A 19,606-nucleotide genomic window follows, 5' to 3' on the forward strand; every position below is an offset into this window, starting at 1 on the left:
ATCTTGGCTTCCAGGCTGTAAAATTGCTTTCATTTGGTTAACGGAGGACTTAAGCTACCCACTATCCTTTAAAAAGCACCATAATTAGTTTTAATTTTGCGTGATCAATAATTTTATGAGAGTAGGGTATTTGGAGAGTGCTTCTGCTGTGTCTGTACTGTAAGTCCATGATGTTATTAAATCCTTTTTTTTAAATCACTAAATCATTCCTTTTTAATAGACTGATGGGATAATGCACTATTGCAAGAAAGAGAAAATGTGTTGCATGGTGCATCAGCTGCTGTAGAAACACAGCTCTTCAGAGACTTTGCACTCTGTGTGTGTGTGTGTGTGTATGTGTGTGTGTGTGTGTGTGTGTGTGTGTGTGTGTTATGGATTTGCTCCCTGCTCCATCCACAGGGAATCTCCTCCCTGCTCTTCTCCTCTGGGAGGCTCAGATGCTGTGGGCGGCACTTACTGAACACTGAGCACAATATAGACTTTTCACCACAGGAAGGAAGAAAGGGAGCGCTGTGATGAAGGCAGCGTTGCTTAGAAGTCACTGGGTTGTTTTGTTTTCATTTCTGTACTTCTCCAAAAAACCCCTCTGATGTACAATAATCCAACTGCGATTGATCAGCTTCAGGAGACAAACTGTTGTGGCTTCTGTTGCACAATGAGAGCCGCTCGCTAACGCTTCGCAAACTGTGATGGAGCCTCTCAGGAAGTGACATCATTGGCGCAGTGATAAATCACAGCGAGGTGGAGTTCAGTAATGTGTGCCAGTTGGGAGGCCTTTAGCTTCCTCTCTCTCCATTCATTCTCCTCTTACCTTACAGCTCTTGTGAAAGTTGGACAGCAGCGCTGTTGGCTGGGGTCGTAATGCAGTTTTGGCTGCCATTTACTGCTGCGGAGCACACAGCGTGTCGACTGTGGCGCCCTCCATACCATCACACTGACAACATCCCTGAATATACTGTAGAAGCTCATTTTTCTCATCAGGTCTGAGGATTGATGCCTCTCAGTCAACTGGAATGACAGTATCGATGCAACGCTTTGTCAGCACTCTGTTGCTACTCCATTTCCTCGGACTGTTTGTTCTGTGAGGAGCGTACACAAACTGAGCAGCTGGGAGTCGGGACTGTATTGATTGAACAGGGGAGTGTGTGTGTGCTGTTGGAGGACAGATGGCTCAGGCCTTGACTCTGTGGCCATGGCAGTGTGAATGATAGCTTCATATCCGGTGCATGCTCCTCCAGACATAGGGGGAAATCTACAGACTGTGGCAGCAAACAGTACACAGTCAAAAGGCTTTACACTTGTATCGCAAAGTTGTATCTGTCCATTCTCACAGCAGAGTCGTGAAAACATAAAGGCCAAACCTCCTGATCAATATGTTTCTCTCCCAGCAGTTAAATGGACCGGTTAACTTCTTCCTGTCACATATTGTAGCTTTTGAAGGCGTCTATATCTGTCTTCCGCTCAGCTCCTCACATTCACATGACATCTCCACTTCCACCTGTCAGATACAGGAACAGATACGGATCAACGGCTGCTAATGGACTGTGATGGTCATTAGTCTGACCTTTTCAAACCCCATCATAGCTGCACTTAGAGTGAGTGGGAGACGCTTGCATCGATAAAGCTGACTGACAATGGCAACTTGCATGTGAACAGAACATGGGCCATTTAATCCCAATAGCAATCACTATTTACGCTGAGGCAGTGTTCATTACCAAAACCATACGCTCATTCACCATCTCTCATTAAAATGCACAAACATGTACTTCATTGTTCTCAATCTGTATAAACAGGCTTGTATGGGGCGAGAGTGCATTGAAACGACTAGTGCTATGGCAACAAGTGACATGAGTGAGGCTTAAATCTCCAGCTTCATCTAAACAAACAAGGGAAGGCATTATTGCAGAGCTAGTATTGGTTTCCACTGAACCCATTGTGACTACAATATGAATTGTTTTCAGTGTGTGTAAAGCCCCGGCACCTGAAAGCATCGGTGGGTTGTCTTTATGTCTTCCTAAAACAAATCACACACGGACCTCATGCTATGACTTGTATCTCACACAGCAGCTAATCATAATGAAAGCCAAAGAGACATTTTTGCTAGGTATTTTCAGTACAGCAGTGAATGTTGTATCATAAGTATCTCTCACTCTATTTTGGTCTCTAATGGTGCATTTCTCTTCCTTCAGGTATGGTGCAGTGCTGATGGCGGACTCTGAGCTGTTTGTGACGAGAGCGCCCCCTATGGAGGGGAGGGGCGTGGAGCTGGACGTCCTGGGCTTCCTGGACTCCTTTGGGGAGGAGAACAGCACGGCAGAGAGATGCTACCGCTCCCACTCCCGCAGCAGCGTCCTCCAGGGCCTGCCGTTTGGAGGGGTGCCCACTGTCCTCGCCATCAATGTGGTCCTCTGGATGGTACTTGCTGCACACACACACACATACACACACACACACACACACACACACACACACACACACACACACACACACTTTACACATTTAACACATTCAGAAAGGCCATTGAAAGAAAGGCTGTTTTGAATTTTAGAATTGAAACATCTCAACTTTCAAAATGTCCCTCGATCAATTTTCCTAGACTCATTTTCTGTACAAACCAGTGTTGTTAGACTTTCTAAATTACACAAGGAAATGGTAGCTATAACTAAATTTACCCTCTTCATTTGGCAGCTGGTTGGCCTTCTTTTAGACCCCCGAAAACCACTGGCCTTTCTAGTGTTGAAATGCTTTATGTTAATATTAAATTCTTACTCACATAATATTCATATATTTCAGCGGTTCAATATGACTTAATGACTTTTAACAACACAAATAGCATTGTTTTGCTTTACTACAATTTACAATTTGGGCATTTAGGCAATGGGACCTTCCTGGCTAAATAAAGGATAAATAAAAAAATGAATAAAATTTGGCAGACGTTCTCATCCAGAGCGACTTACAATAAATGCAACAGTAAAATAAGTGAACATTCCTCCAGATAGTTCAGAGTGCCATGAAAACAAAAAGTGCTATAACATAAATGAAGAAAAGTAAAGTAGACTTCAAAGACTGAACGCTATTTTCAAGTGTCCGTCTCCTTTTTGTATACACCTACAATCTGGAGGCCTTGAGCAGCAAGTTTTTGAACATATCCATTGCTGCCAAATGCCTGACGTTCTTAAGAGCTCCGATGTTCAGACATGAAGAGGTGACTCTTGGTCAGAGGGCTTGTTCCATACAAATATCTATCTCAAGCATTTCTCTCTGCTCCTGATCTTAAAAAAAATCGACAACAGCAGCATCAGAGGTGTTGGGCATGTTGAACATCACACTCGAACGTGTGAAGTGAATGCAGACATATATTGGTAACGCCTCACTGTCTCACACACACACACACACGTTTTTTTTTACTACTATGCTTGTGAGGACCCTCCATTGACTACATTCATTCCCTAAACTCTAACCCTAACCCTCACTGGTACATGCCTAACTGTAACCCTAACCCTAAATCTAATATTAACCCTAAACCCAAATCCTAACTCTAAACTAACCTTAGCCTTAACCCTTATCCTAACTTAATCCTAACTAACCTTAACCCTAAAACCAAGCCCTAACCCTAAATTAGCCCCTTAAAGGAGTGAGGACTGGCCAAAATGTTGTCACTTTGGAGGATTTTATTCATCTTCCCATCCTTGTGAGGATTTTTGGACCTCATAACATTAGAAGTACAAGAATACACACATATACACACAAGTACAAACATCATATTCTGTGTGTCAGAGAAGTGATATATCACATTGCATGTTGAAACTAAAACTGAGTAACAGCCAAACGTTTAAACATCCCTTTCACATAGTATAATGCCATGTACACACTGTTTACAAACATTATTTTGCTCCTGTCTCCCAGATAATAATAGGCTTCAGTTCTCAGTTGTCAACTACCTCGGTTCCGCTGTCAGGCCTTGTCAAGCTTGATCTCTGCACTGATGTCAGTCTCAATCTACCACCTCCACGTTTTAATTGGCTCATTTGATCGCTGCTTGGTTGTCAGGACAACGCAGAGGGTTTGAGCACCGACTCTTAATGACAAGCCTGAGTCAAAGCATGCTTCCCCCCCAGGTGACGGGAGCACGCCTCTGCATCAATTCCATCATCATACAGAATAAATCATCTGTGGGACTTGGTGGAGAATGTGCCCACGCAACTAGAAATAAAAAAAAAACACAATAGGAAGGAGACGGACACAGAGAAAACAGAGACAGAGTGGAGAGATTCTTATTTTTACAAGAGGTTTTCGGATACGTCGTCAACCCTGACTGTTAATTTGAAAGCAGAATCGTTATTCATCTCCCAAGTCGAGGTTGCCCTGATTACCTATGCATGGCTTTGGATCAGTAAAAAATGAATCATTCAACATTTATGGGAGCTTTCCTCCTATTAACATTGCTGTCATCCCCGCCTCCAAAACCCAATATCTTCTAAACTCAAATGAGTAAATGATTTATGCTGTAGTTAATGTCAAACATTCATCAGCGCTTTTGCTCCATTTGCATTTGTCAACATTCATCCGTCATCGTCCAGTTACTGTGAGCTTAGATCTTAAACCAAGGCTACTCAAAATGAATTCCTCTATTGTGTAATATAAGCAGTTCTGAGCAGTTTGGACTGCATTGTGGGAGAATAGAGGCTATTCAGATTTAGTCTTGCTATTGACCACACTCGGTCATTCGTCATTAGTGCACAGTGTGTGTTCACATGTGCATGCTGACCTCTCTCTGTTAGTTTCCAAGACAACCACATACTACTCCAAAGAAAGAAGATCGCTCATTATTGTGCTGGATTTGGACCCATCTATTATTTGTACACTCCTTATGAGAATGCATAGGCCATCCTCAATCTGAAGGGCATGCTATGGAGCATTCACATCAAGCAGTTTTTGAATCACAGAGGGTTTTGAATCACAATAGACAGGGAGAAGAAAGGGAGATGTGTGTGAGTGTGTAGGAGTGTGTGTTTGTGCACTTCTGTGCCTATTCTAAGGATTCTCAGGATGCCTGTTCGCTGTATTCAGGTGTTGTTTTGTGTTACAGTTCCTGCTGCTGATCTTCTCCTGTCTGAGGAAGGCTGCATGGGACTATGGCCGCCTGGCTCTGGTGATGGAGAATGACAGGTAAAGCCCTCACTGGCTAACTTACACTGAAAAAAAAATGATACACATGCTGGTTTCTGAGCCAAATCAACATTCAAGATGGAGTAATAACCCTCATTGGACCTGCTCCTGAGCCTCCAGCTCCCTCTCCTGAGCATAAATGGTACTGCGTAATTGAATTACTGCATGGAAAGTCCTGCTGTTGCCACTGTTTGTTGTTGTTGTGGTAACTGCAACATTGGCGACGCTTTATTGGGTCCTTCAATGTGTTAAGTTATGTGAAACTTCAAAAACACCAATTTGTTGACACAGGCCACACACTGAAACACATGTACACACGCAAACACAAATGCACACACAGTGGTTTGGATGGAATAATGTCCCCACTCTTTTCAGAAACCTTGTCAGGTTTCACAACAAATCAAGCTCCACTCAGCGGGCTACTTGAGTCTGCAGAGGTTTACTTCTGCCTGACCTGAAGCCCCTCTCCAGTGGGAGTGCAGGCTTGATTAGTTCTGCCTGACCAGTGGCGGCTCCATAGCACCCCAGGGGAAGTAGCATCTGTGTGTTTTGCCAAGCGGTCGCCGCTCATGCTAATTCAATTACGCTGCTTAATTTGACACGCTGTTGAACTGTCAGGGGCATGGCCCACAGAGAAATATCCACAAACTCAATCATCACACTGTCTTTATTGGATTGAAAAACTCAGCCCACACCTTTTTATTTCTCTGGATATAGAATTTACCCCCCCACACACATACATAAATACACACACACACAGCTTTCTCTGACCATGGAATTGATTTCAGACAAATGCTCAGACTGTCTGCAGGAGTCATGTCTGACTGTTGTCTTGGTTGCGGTCTCATACCCCTTTGCAACACAGAGTACAATGTTGGACATAGGATAAGCTCATATAGTGCCACAATCATTGTGATGATCCTGCTATTTCTTTGTTTTCATTGTCTGCCTGTTTCAGTCTCACCTCCCTGTTTTATGGAGAACCAAGTGAGAAAGAGAAGTCTCCCTCAGAGTCCAGCCCCTCCGACTCTGAGACCAAGGACATGGTGAGTTTTGCTGGGGTTGATTTAACGGAGAGTATTTCAGCTCCAACAAGCTCTTAAATAGCTTTTAACATCAATAACATCATTACCGCATTAATTGTGAGATATTAGTATAATTACGGTAAAGAAGATAAACCATTGCTAAGAAAATTGGCAGCCTCTACCAGTCGGTATACGGCATTTTAAACTGTGTTACACTTGGTTTTGGCGGCGAATCTGCTGAATCGCTTTACGGCACAAAATAGCTTGAGGGCGCTGTTTTTCCAGCACAAACAAGAGAAAGCAAGAAAGAGAGAGAGAGATAAAGCTTTCAGATGGTGGGGCAAGTGAAAGGCCTTTGGAAAAATTACTTCCAACATGTTTATCTTCTTCAGTAAAGTAAAAGAAAAAACACACATCAAGTGACACCAGGGAGAGGAGAGATGTTGTAAGTAGCAACAGCAGAAGCAATGGGGATTATGGGAAATATGGTCTTAATTTTAAGAAACACAAGCATTAACATTACCACTGACATGAGGTAGAGGCTACCAATCATCTTTACTACAACATCTCATTTGTTTACAGTAATTATATGTAAAATATTATCTTATCACAAATAATTTGACAATAAAACACTGATGCTTAAAAATGCTGCTTGCAGCACATTCACAATACTGTCCAGCTGTGTGAGATGGCACCGTGTCAAACCCAGCCAGAGAAAAGTCTGGAACATGACTCAGCTGAACTGTCTGTGACTCCATGGCACCTGTGTGATAGAGTGAGGTCACTCTCTTCGTGTTTATAACGGTGTAGGACAGAGTCAGACTGGAGTCATCGCCTAATGCCTACACAAAGCTGAGGCTGCAGTAAAGAGGTTACTGCTTCAGGCTAGACCTATTAAAACTGCATCTCTTTGTCACTCTGGAGGCCTTATTACTATGCAAATGGGAGATGCATGCTAGCGGCCACATGTGCTGTGCACGGGATTGCATACATATGTCATTTATTATCTTTAATACCCAATCCATTCAATGTTTTATGATTCTCCTCCTCTTCCAGGGCTTCTGCTCTTGGCTCACATCACTTTACCATATGAAGTAAGTACACAAAGCAGTTGCCCTTTTAATTGTTTCACCCTTCCCCCGTCCTGACTCCCATCCTTTTATAGGTCCTGTGTCTTCAAAGCTGATGTTACCATCATATGTAAACACTCGTGTTATATCTCATTAAGCAGCAAAAACAAACGAGTCTGGGCTCATGCGACTAGTGGTGCCGTGGTTTCCCATTGAATATTTGCACTTGCTGGAGTCTGACTGCACTCAACAGATTTAGGCCTGTAAAAAGTGATTTCCCGTGTCCATGGTTTCCATAGTATTATGGTGGAGTTTGGGTGCTTCTGTTTTTAGCTCTCGTGCTAGTGGCTCACCCTGGGATCCCTGGGAAAGTGAAAACCCACCCTGTGAGTTCTCAATGTGTGGGCTGCCATGAGACCAGCAAGCACCTCTTGTGTTTTTTTTTGTTCTATTTTATGACACTGGGTTTCCTGAATCTCCCGCCTGGGCTGTCCTGGGCGACCGCAGCTTCTGGCACCAGAGTAGTGGTGGCAGAGTTTTACTCATGATGAGGTATGAGCTGTAGGCCCTTTTGTCCTGGCAACAGACTGCGCCTGCATCCTTATAATAGTTGAAGACTGCACCCCTCTGAATACCATTATATCTATATGTGTGGCCTTTTCCATAGGCGTCACCTCAAGAACACTGTGATGCCGCTCTGGTTTTGTCTGTGTTACAACCTCCAGACAGTTTAGGATTTATGGATTCTGCCAGTCTGGAGAGGTCTGAGAAGTCCACCCTCCTCTCACAGTTCCCTATCTGTTTCTGCAGGGATGAGGAGATCCGCAGCAAATGTGGCATTGACGCCGTCACGTACCTGTCCTTCCAGCGCCACATCATCCTGCTCATGACAGTGGTCTGCCTGCTGTCTTTGGCCGTAATCCTGCCGGTCAACTTTTCCGGGAACCTCCTGGGTAATTTGGTGCTCACATGACAGCCTGGCCAACTGTCTGCAGGCCAGGGGATATCCTTAAACCTCAGGAGAGGCACATGGGGCACCTTGCAGGGGGACAGGCCAGGCTACACAGAGACAGTCACACACATCCACGCACCAAGGGATTTATTTGTTTAAGGAGTAAAACTAAGACTAAAACTAGCTGTGGCAAAAGCTCAGTAAAAAAGCTTAAGTGCGTGGGGGGAAATGGAATTAGTTCAAAACTGCCTTTCCCTCCAAAAGTAATTTTACCTGAAATACAAATCCACACAGAAAACGACATACAATACAAATACCACTCTAAAACATGTGAGTGCACTCATACACTTAGACATACTCTCTCTCTCTCTCTCTCTCTCTCTCACACACACACACACACACACACACACAGTCTTACTTATGTCACTTTTGGGGTATTTACATAGACTTACATTCATTTCCTGGAGACTCACCCTAACCATAACCATAACCACTACTTGCCTAAACCTAACCTTTACCCTAAACTTAACCTAACCCTAACCTTAACCACTGTCCCAAAAATCAGCTTTTTACCAATTGGGAACCTGGCTTTTGTCCCCAATTGCACAAGCCGTCCCCAATCAACTGGTCTTAAGTCTGGTTTGTGTCCCTGAAAGTGACTTAAGTCATACCCACACACACACACACACACACACACACACACACACACACACACACACACACACACACACACACATACTTCAATAACAAGCAGTTGCTACTAGCGGTAAATTCATCAAGCGCTTCCCCAAGTAGCAGAGTATGAATAGAAAGTCCTTCATTTCCTCTTAACATACACATGTAGGTGTCAGAGGTTGGGATGGTGCACAAAGCCAGCTGCTAAATAGCGGCAGAAATGCCATTTGGCACTTGTGTGCTCATTTCGTAGGAAGCCTTGAGTAAGCCATCCCATACGGAATGTAGACCAGAGCCATTATGGGGTCTATGAGGAGCTTTTACTTTTTATTACTGTTGGCTGTCATCATATGGACCAGTGTGTCACCCAGTCATTAAATAAACCAACACACTTGACAGGCTGCCATGGAAACAGTAAACAAAGGGGTGCCCAAATTAAAACATAGGCATGACTATAATACTATAATATTTAAATGTTGTGTGAAATCTCTTGTCAAGAGAGACTTCACTAAGTTGGGTGGAAAATATATTCTCTGAATAGTCACATTGCTTCATTATTGCCTCATCCTCCAGACAAGGAGGAGTGTTTTCCTTTAAGTCATTTAAAACCTAAAATGTCTCGCTCTCTGTCATGTTCCATTTTGTCTACAGGAGACAGTCCTGAAAACTTTGGAAGAACAACACTGGCTAATGTTGATGCAAAGTAAGTCTAACACTGCATTAGTGATATCAAATCCTATGAAATATCACAGAACCATGAAAAAAAACACTAGTGACTGTCTATATTAGTGTAAATGTAAGTTCCAACAGTGTTTCTGTCTCCTCACAGGGACAACTTTCTGTGGCTCCACAGTGTCTTTGCTCTGGTCTACTTCATCATCACCTTGCTGTGCATGGCCCACCACTCGTCCCGGCTGGAGTACAGAGAAGACGAGAAGGTCTGTCACCATCACACTGTGTTAAGATGGAGGTGTGGTCCTTTCCTGCCTCAAAGCCCTGAGAGGACAATAACACACTGCTGTAACTGATGGGTAGTTATCAGACTGTCATCACAAAACCTCTTACGTTGGCAAACTCGATGTGTTGGTTGCATTATGTGTTGCAGGTTGCCAGGACACTGATGATTACCTCCGTACCCAGAGAGATCTCAGACCCAGGACTCATCACCAAACACTTCCAGTACGCACCAGGTTTTCTTCACAATTAGCACGGGACTTACAAAAGACTAGTAAACTTGAAGTGTATTTTTTTTAAACTGTGATGAGAAGTAAACTATTAGTTTTTTTGTTATTTGTTGGGACTAAATTGGCCCACTTTTAAGTTTATAACTTGTAAGTATACTTTAAGTTAAAAAAAAGGTATATCTGAATTTCTTGTGACTTAAGTTTTTTGAAGTATATTTCTAGAACCATTAAAAGTACAAGTAAGCCTAACTATACTATTCTCAGTACCTTTTGCAAAGTATAAAAAAGGATGGAACAAGTCTAAGTAGCATTAAAAGTACAAGCCTAAGTATACCATTCTCAGTGTACCTTTTGCAAGTACAACAAAAGTAAAATAAAAGTATACTCTCTTAAGAAGTATACTAACAGTGTACTAAAATAAACATATTGCTGTCACACACTATGCTGTAGTACAGGGTATAGTTACAGTTAAATCCTGTCCCTTTGTTGTTGTTGTTGTTTTTGTTGTTTTGTCAATTTACCCATTTTAGTCCAGGTTCTGTTTATGAGGGAGACCTGACCATGTTCTGTAAATACATGTCACATAATCCCATTGCATTGAGTATTAAAGATATGATTGTCTGCTCTTGCTCCCTCCACCAGTGAGGCCTACCCCAGCTGCACTGTCACTGATATCCGTTTCTGCTTCAATGTCCACAAGCTGATGAGGCTGGACTTGGAGAGGTACAGTAACAGATTAGATTAGAGCAACACAGTTGGTGATCAGTATGAGGCTTGTGTCATGGTTGTGCATGCTGTGTTTTGCAGGCGCAAGGCGATGAAAGGCAGGCTGTATTTCACCACAAAGGCCCAAAAGGAGGGGAAGATCATGATCAAGACCCATCCGTGCGCTCAGATATTCTGCTGTGACATCTGTGGCTTTGAACAGGTATATTTTATCAGACTGCAACATTATTGGGATTAGCTTCTGCTGCATAGCAAGTATATTACCACTGGATGGCACTGCGATCCAAATTACGTTTGTGCAGCAACAACACAACACCTTGCCATTACAAATCTAAGAGGGATCTATCTGACAACGAAAGATGCATTGAGTAATATGTGCTCTAACTTTTTCTGCAGGTGGATGCAGAACAGTACTACAGCGAGTTGGAAGAGAAGCTGACAGATGAGTTTAACGCTGAGAAGAATCGCATCTCCCTGAAGAGGCTGGGCATAGCCTTCGTGACTTTCCGTGATGAGAGGATGACTGCTGTGTGAGTGAACTACAGTATGACATCTAGGTTCACGTCTCTCAGTCGCTCTCATCACATGAACTGATTTGGGAATGAACAAAAAGTCATAGTTTGACAAAAGAGCGACCGTTACTCGACTGAATACTGTACACGGCTCAGGGAGACCGTGCACGTTTCTTGTAGCATCTTTACAAGTTGTACATCTTGTTTTATTTTCAAGCATTGTGAAAGACTACAGTCGTGTGCACTGCCGTCGCAGACCGCAGCAGTCCAGCATCACCACTGTGGTGCAGTCTCAGGACTGGGGGGTGAGCTACGCCCCGGCTCCAACTGACATCATCTGGTCAGTATCCACGTTATGGGAAGTCGCACATCACACACACACACGTTTTTTCTGTCGCTTTTTCTTTTTTATGTCCATTTTTTCCTGGTATGTGCATAAATACCATGGTGCATTGCAGGTACTACTGATGCATCTACAGTAGGTGTGCAATATGTGAATTATGGATTGCATTTATTATTATTCTTATTTCTTTAGTCACTGAGCCCTATGCTCACCTGCAAGGAAAACTGAAATAATTAGCAGTAACTTTTAAAAGACATTTTGCTATGTGTTAAGGCGATAGCAAATGGAATATGATGCGAGTGCAATTACACAGAAAATTGGTCATTTACAGCTCCCTGTTCCAATCAGTGAATATTCAGATGATTGGATTAGCCATAATGCATGTTCTCACATCTTGGAAAGCCAATGCAGCATTGAGATTATGTAACAAGTGAGTGATGCATATGTATGGTAGATTAACCAAAGAGACGGTAGCACTCACTATCACTGTTTGTGCTTCATGCCTCATTGGCTGCATTTGAGTGCATGTGTGTGTGTGTGTAGGTGTATGTTTGTGTATGAATGTGTTTGCGCTAACTAGACTGCTGGAGTAGTCGCAGGCTGTGGGGTCGAGCAGGGACTGTTGTTCCTTCGTTAAAACTGAGCGTTGGAGTGTGCTGTGCCCAACCTGCTCTCCAGTCCAGTGCAGTGGAGCACACACACACACACACACACACACTCCCTCGCATACAAGAGATGGCTTGGCTGGCTAATTCAGGCTTGTGTCAGTACATGCAGGCATGTCAGGGCACACAGCCATTAAATTGAAAATTGAGTGTCTTTTGTGTCAACGCTCTACCTCACCAGATGATTGGACGGTGCGAATTGAGGTTCACATGTTCTCCTGTCACTAGGGAAAACCTGTCGGTGTGCGGCTCTCGCTGGTGGCTCCGCTGTGTCCTCCTCAACATCCTCCTCTTCCTCCTGCTCTTCTTCCTCACCACTCCCGCCATCATCGTCAACACCATCGACAAGTTCAACGTCACCAGGCCCGTGGAGAGTCTTCGGGTCAGAGTTAGAGATTGAGCTGAACTGTATGCAAGTGGGGTTTCATGGGGTGATAAAAGTTTTACATGTTTTACGTAGCAAAAACCACTGACTTGTAAGCCTATTTTTTTTTCTTTTTCTTTCTTTTCTCTATGGCTTATAACATTAAATGTGACTTTTTTGCCCCACTTCAATGCCATTAATTAATGTTTTTGCTTTCCCTGTACAGAACCCGATCATTACCCAGTTCTTCCCGACCCTCCTGCTGTGGGCGTTCTCTGTGCTCCTGCCCTTCATCGTCTACTACTCAGCCTTCTTTGAGTCCCACTGGACCAGGTACTCACCAGCCATCGACCGCGGCTCTCCTCGCTCCTCTGAAATGGAAATGTCTGTCCTTTGCTTCTTCAAATGGACCCTTCATGTGTTTCTGCCTGTCTTCCTCTTTCCTCTCAACTCTCAGTATTTTTTTTTTCATCATCTCAATTATATTTCTCTTTCACCCTCTTGCTCTTTTTACTCTCTCTCCCCTCTCTCTCTCTCTCTCTCTCCCTCTCCCCGTCAGTCTCCCTGCACTATTATTCTGGGCAGGTTGTCATAGAGATCTCCATGTGGGGATAATGATATGCACAGTAGTCACCATGCGCTGAGGAGCAGAACAACTGTGCATAAGGAGACAACCTCACGCAGCACCTATGAGCACCCTTTCTTTACATAACCACCCCCACAAACATGTTGTGCAGGCGTGATGTGCGAAGGTGTGAAAAGCGTAGTTTGTGCTAATGAACCCAGCAGGCCTACAAAGTCCTTGGACTTTATATTGGATTGCTGAAGAATATGTATTTTACATGTTGAAGGGTATATTTTATATGTGTGTACATGGCATCATGATGCTCTTATGTTCCCTTTTCATTGATTTGATGTGTGTTTGTTGCTCAGATCCGGTGAGAACCAGATAACGATGCACAAGTGCTTCTTACTGCTGGTCTTCATGGTGATCATCCTGCCCTCACTTGGTCTGTCCAGGTACAACTAGTTCTACACAACTACAGTATACAAATCACTTCTGAAAATGCACTTTTACAGGCTTGCTTTTATGTGGCATTTTTGATTTTGCCCCTTTTTACTCTTTGGCTGGTCCTTGTGTTTTTATTTTTTCCTTCTTTTTTTATATTTGATTCTCTCTGTAGTCTAGATCTGTTCTTCAGATGGCTCTTTGATGTCAATTTCCTGGATGAGAAGGATGTCAAATTCCAGTAAGATGACCTCTTCTGTCAAATGATAAAATGAAAAAGTCTAAATCAAATGTACCAGGAGCAATATGGCAACTAAAAAGACATTTGAATGACAAGCCAACACTTCAGGCACCATCTCCTCTCCATGCAGGTGTGTGTTTCTTCCTGACAACGGAGCGTTCTTTGTGAACTATGTGATTACGTCCAGTCTGATTGGCACAGCCATGGAGCTTCTCCGTATCCCGGCGCTGATGGTGTACGCCCTCCGCCTCTGCTTCGCCAAGTCCAAGGCTGAACGCATTCACGTCAAGCGGGTTAGCCCAGCCTTTCATGCTTATCTCTGTGTTTTCATGTTGGGTACAATAGATCCTGCATTGGTTTGATGCTCTGCGGCTGTTATGTAAATGACTCAAACAGAAATGGTTAAATTGCTTACTGTGTTTGTGTTTTCCTCTGCAGAGCCAGGCCTATGAGTTCCAGTTTGGTCTGGAGTATGCCTGGACCATGTGTATCTTTGCTGTCAGTATGGCCTACAGCATCACATGTCCCATTATCATGCCCTTTGGTGAGCATACGCTTGCTGTGTGTTGGCACATACACTGATTTAGTAATGTAGTCCGTCTTCTACCCTCTTCCACCTCTTCCCTTTTCCCTTGTCCTCATCCTATCTCCTGTGTGTTACTCATATGTGTGTGTTTCTGTATGTGTGTGTGTGTGTGTGTGTGTGTGTGCAGTGTCTCTCCTCATACTGTAACCTCCCTCTCCTCTGCTGCCTGCCAGCCCGGTGCAGACTGTGTGAATTTGCTGCTGTAGTCCCAGACGCCCAGACACAGCGAGTTGCGAGCCAGACGCCCACTCTGCTCCTGTCTCTGCCCGGAGCTCACCAAGCCTCTGTTTACTACTACAGTCAGAGCCTCATCCTGACAGAGGACACCAGGCCCTGCTGCTTTCTGTCTTTTACCTGTGTCTGTCTCTGCAGATTAGCATTTTAGGAGGCAAACATTTTTCGGAGGCAGAAATAATCTCATTGGTTGAATTAAACATCCGTGGGCGGAGCCAAAGAACCACACTACAAGTTGCGCAAGTTAGCTACCTGGCAAATTTGAATGGAAAAGAAGGAACTCTGGTCAAAATTTAAATAAAATATAAATTCCTTCATGACCATGGCATTCATGATCTTGGGAGGTCAGCAGGCTAGCTAACCAGTTAGATAGCTATAGGCCAACTAGTTTGAAATTGGAAGGTCAGCTAGCTCTAACTAGCTCACTTAATTTCACTTAACTTTGTATGGTTACATTGCATCTTTTCAGTTAGTAGCAAAAGCACTGGGCTTCATAATATTAGCTCCCTCCTCTCTTACCTCTTGCCTTTTTCACTGGGCTTCAGTCCAGCTTTACTCAGCCAGAAAAACTGTGGTTCTTTGCCTCTGCCCATTGAGGTTTAATTCAACCAACCAAGATTATTTCTACCTCCAAGAAATGTTTGTATAACTAAAACTCCAACCTGCATTTTTTTTTTCCTGAATCCTAGGTAGTGTAGCCTACTAGGTAGGATAATGACTAATCCTACAAACATATATGTATTGTACTAACCAGCCAGTGTGTATGTGTGTGTGTGTGCATGCTTCCCTGTGCCCTATAGGTCTGCTCTATGTGATCCTGAAGCACATGGTGGACCGGTACAACATCTACTATGCATATGTCCCCACCAAGCTCAGCCAGTGGATCCACAGAGCGGCCATCAATCAGGTCATTGTGGCTCCCATCCTCTGCATGTTCTGGCTGCTCTTCTTCTCTGTGCTCCGATTAGGTACGTCCTAACATAGTTTCCTATCATGGTTTCCATAAGTGCCAATGTATTATGAGTATATGGTGAAATGGTAATTTTTTGTGTTTTCCCCTCTCTGTCCCAGGCCCAGTGCATCCTATCACCCTCTTCACCTTTGTGTCCCTGCTCTCCTGTATTGCCTTTTCCCTCTTCCGTTTGTGCCTTAGGAAGCAGCCAGACAAGTCAACAAGCTATCCGGTCAGCTCCTGCCCTGACTGAATGAGATCATGTTTAGTTGACGATGCACTCTAACCGAATGTTAGCACGTACTTACTGTGCAGAGGATTTAGATAATGTGTACTTTGAGTGTAATGTGAGCAGCAGTATTGGTGAACCAGTCGGTCCTTTCCCCATGCCTCACTTTGTTTGTTTGTTTGTTTCAGATGTCTGACCAGCCAGCAGAGGGGACATTCACTGACGCAGAGAGGAGCACTGTAACATCCACCACTGCCTCTAGTGTACAGAACCAGATTTTTCTGCTATTAATTCTATTCTCTGTTAAAATGAAGTGTCTTAAAGCACCATATCTGATGGTTATATCAGTGGTCAGAATCATTTAGGTTTCAATATCTTATTTTGGTGCATTGTTAAACAAGATAAATGTTACCTTTAAACACAATGCATACAAAACGAATGGATATCACACATACAAATTTTTGATGCAATCAAAATGGGGAATATTGCCCACAACAGGGGTGGGTATTGATAACTGGACAAAATCAGTGTAGATAATGTAGTGGGTGAAAAGGGACATATTAAAAACACTGGTAAACACTAAACATGAATAGAGTGATTTTAGCTACCACACAGTATGATTTATGTGTCCCTCTCCTTCCCCCAGCTGTTTGTGGCGTCTGTGCTGCTGGAGCCGGAGCTGGGTCTGAGCCCCATGCCATCCCCGGCCCACCACAGCTACGGTGCCATGGCCAGCTCCCAGAGCTCCCAGAGCCACGGCCCAGCGGACGAAGAGGAAGGGGAAGAAGACCAAGCCCAGACCCACGAGACGGAGCTCCAAGACCCCCCCGACCCTCACTGCTCCAGTCCCCTCATGGACAGCCCCGTGGGCTACCAGTAACGCAAAATCCCCCAAGCTGAATTACACGTGTCCTATACCTGGCAAACGCAGTGTGAGTGCTAAATGCCGCAATGCTCCGTTTTCGCCACTGACCTCAGACTCCAACTCAGCTGCCTCAGACTAGACTGGGCTTGTAAGGTGAAGATGAAGAAGCCAAGGATGAAAGGGCCTCCTCCCCAGACTCATGATGGGAATACAGGAGCAGGATCCATGTAGACGCCCCTCTAAATATATAGAGACCAGATTGCCAAAACATCTCCTGAAGCTGTCTTACGAACACAAACCACAAATCAATCTCCACGGAAGATACATCGACTTAAATGTACCACTATTTTTTTGTTAAACTGTTGGATGCTCCTTGAGAGGGATTCCATCTGCTTTTGTGGCTTGATTTGCGCGTGGAAAATGATTAAAAGCGCTGAATGTGACCGGGGTGGAATTGCCTCTGAGTAGAGAGAGATACATTGTCCATGTGTGCCACTTGGACATGAGTTGAGGTGAAAGTTCCCATTGGAGTGGGTGGTGTGAGCAGGCTTACCCCAGCAGACTGATGTCTGGTTCCTCTGCGGCAGAGCGCTGGGAGGCAGAGGGTGAGGGCAGCAAGTTGTGAAGCCATCTGCAGTGAGAGAGCAGACAGACGGAGGGCAGAGAAACTCAGAGATGTAATGTATGTATGCTCTCTGTGGAGGCACAAGAAGCTTGACTGTACCTGAAGCTTATTGTAATTATTAACCGTTTAAGGTTGCTATTTTTGCTACAGTATTTCCAAATCGGTGGTTGTATGTGGTGTCATTGATATTGTGCTTGGGGTTTGGGGCGGGGCCATTGGGGTTTGTTTGATGATTTGTAGGGCTGTCCCATCTTAATCAGAGTATTTCCTCATTATGGTCTTATTTGACTGTGATTGCGGCCTTTAAATGGTTTTTTTTTTTTTTTTTTTTTTTTTTTAAGTTATTAACAGGAAAATTATAAGCACATCCTGGAATTACAAAAATTTGCATTGGTGTCTCCCTGCTCTCATTGCAGGAAGACAATAATATGAAGTAAGATAATTTAGCCATTTGGTGATTGAATCAACTATTCAACATGACTACACCAGAAAATCCCACCAAAAATTTTTTTCAGTTCTAGTTTGAGTAAATTCTAGTTTATGACTATTACCATTCAAAACCATTTATTGATGTTCATTTGTGTAGTGTTGGTCAAATCTTGCTGTGATAACATTAGGTTTGTCAATGTCACTTTCCAAAAATATTCCTATGAAAGGTTTGCTAACAAAAACAAACAATACAATTCAAATACAATGCTTCTGTATCATGATCTCAGTCGCTTAAGCCATCTTGTGTAATACTCCACTGCATGTATAAAAGAGAGGTTGTGCATATGCATTTATCTCCTTATACTTAAGGTCAAGTTTCCCATGTGCTGATCTCACTGTTTTATAGTCATTCCGTGTGTTTGCTGGTTTTGTATTTTGGGGTTATTTTTGTTTCTTCAGGGTGGGGTGGAGGTTTCCTTGTGAAACTGAATGTAAACTGATTGTAGTTTGTTATCATGCTCTCTTGCTGTGCCTTGAAGAAAAAAATCCCTTTTGTGTGACAATCCAGCATGGCCTGAAATATGCTGCATGGACTGAAAACTAAAGAGCGGGGAAACGAGGGATGAAGACACAAAAACAAACTTAGCAAAAACACATTTCAAGAACATCGTCTTTCCATGATTTCTGTTATCAACTGGCATAGTTTCCTTACAGTTCTTTTAGTCAACAGACAAGCAGTGAGCCCCTCCATACGATCGTATGCTGACTCGTTTGTTTTTTGGGCTGTCTCTTTGCTCATGTTTTTATGTCACAGCAGTTTATCTCTTTGTGTTTTTTTAAAGAAGCTTTTGGATTGTGGCTTGAGGTGCCTTGTTGTGGATTTCACTCAGTATCTTTTCAGCTCTCAGCTGCTGTATTCTGTGATCATACAAATCATATATGATGTATAGCCAAGCTCTCTGTAGAGGATAAAATCATTTTGAAAGATGTTTATCCAGTGTCATTCCCTTTTCTGTGATTTTTCCTTGAGTGATTTTAAGTTAGACGGTTTAAGTTTTTATTGACAGCACAACTGTTGATCAGTTAACCCAAAGGTTTTCTTGGAACAGTAGTAAAGCTGCTTGTTGTAGAGTAAATTGAACAGTACTTCAAAGTTTGTAGCTATAAATGTGATCCAGTGCAAGAAATGACAGGCAGTGTGACCAAAAGTTACAAGTTTAGTTTGTACTTTGTGTAATGTCTGAAAGGGTTTATGTGATTTTAATCACACATCTGTCTCTGATGTGACTGCATTTGTTTGATTTGTAACCCTTGGGAGCTATCTACTGTTTTCAGTTGTGGTTTTATGAAATGGAAGGTATAATATAGGACTTATGTCATATAAAATTAAAGGTATTTGTTCCATTTGAAAAGGAATAAAATTCTAGTTACTTAGCATACATTGTACAAACAAATGAAAGCTAGCAACAGACTTTTATGACTATGATCATTGCAGAGAATCATGAATTACTGTTTGGAAAGCAGATCAGAGAGCATCCAGAGAGGTTCAGCCTGTCCAATTGTGGTGTGGGTTTCTCTTGCAGCAGGTTGTTTCACAGACCATTAAACTAAATTGTCCTGTGAAAAATGCAAAAGAAAAATGATTAGTGTATTCTTCGCACCAATGACCATGCAAGAAGGGATTGTTTAAACACTAGTAGATTTCATGCTTAATTAGCTGTACTGTTCCTTTGTCATTTCTGTTCACATAC

The 19,606-nt window shown here is 43.2% G+C and overlaps 1 protein-coding gene across 1 annotated transcript; it reads left to right on the plus strand.

Moving 5' to 3' along the window:
• Positions 1-2,190: 2,190 nt before the first annotated feature.
• On the plus strand, positions 2,191-16,930 carry tmem63c (transmembrane protein 63C). The gene is made up of 22 exons (XM_071520882.1): positions 2,191-2,415; positions 5,090-5,169; positions 6,128-6,215; positions 7,251-7,288; positions 8,075-8,217; positions 9,543-9,594; positions 9,721-9,829; positions 9,997-10,070; positions 10,718-10,798; positions 10,883-11,003; positions 11,198-11,331; positions 11,531-11,653; positions 12,550-12,703; positions 12,912-13,018; positions 13,619-13,705; positions 13,870-13,935; positions 14,066-14,228; positions 14,374-14,479; positions 15,556-15,723; positions 15,827-15,939; positions 16,125-16,199; positions 16,583-16,930. The coding sequence occupies exons 1-22, from the start codon at positions 2,206-2,208 to the stop codon at positions 16,814-16,816; spliced, it is 2,526 nt and encodes an 841-aa protein (XP_071376983.1). The 5' UTR covers positions 2,191-2,205; the 3' UTR covers positions 16,817-16,930.
• The last annotated feature ends 2,676 nt before the right edge of the window (positions 16,931-19,606 follow it).

Source organism: Centroberyx affinis, unplaced genomic scaffold (assembly GCF_046629955.1).
Source record: "Centroberyx affinis isolate AG114_WGS23_722 - 3 ecotype Tasmania unplaced genomic scaffold, CSIRO-AGI_Caff_v1 ptg000830l_1, whole genome shotgun sequence".
NCBI lineage: Eukaryota > Metazoa > Chordata > Actinopteri > Beryciformes > Berycidae > Centroberyx > Centroberyx affinis.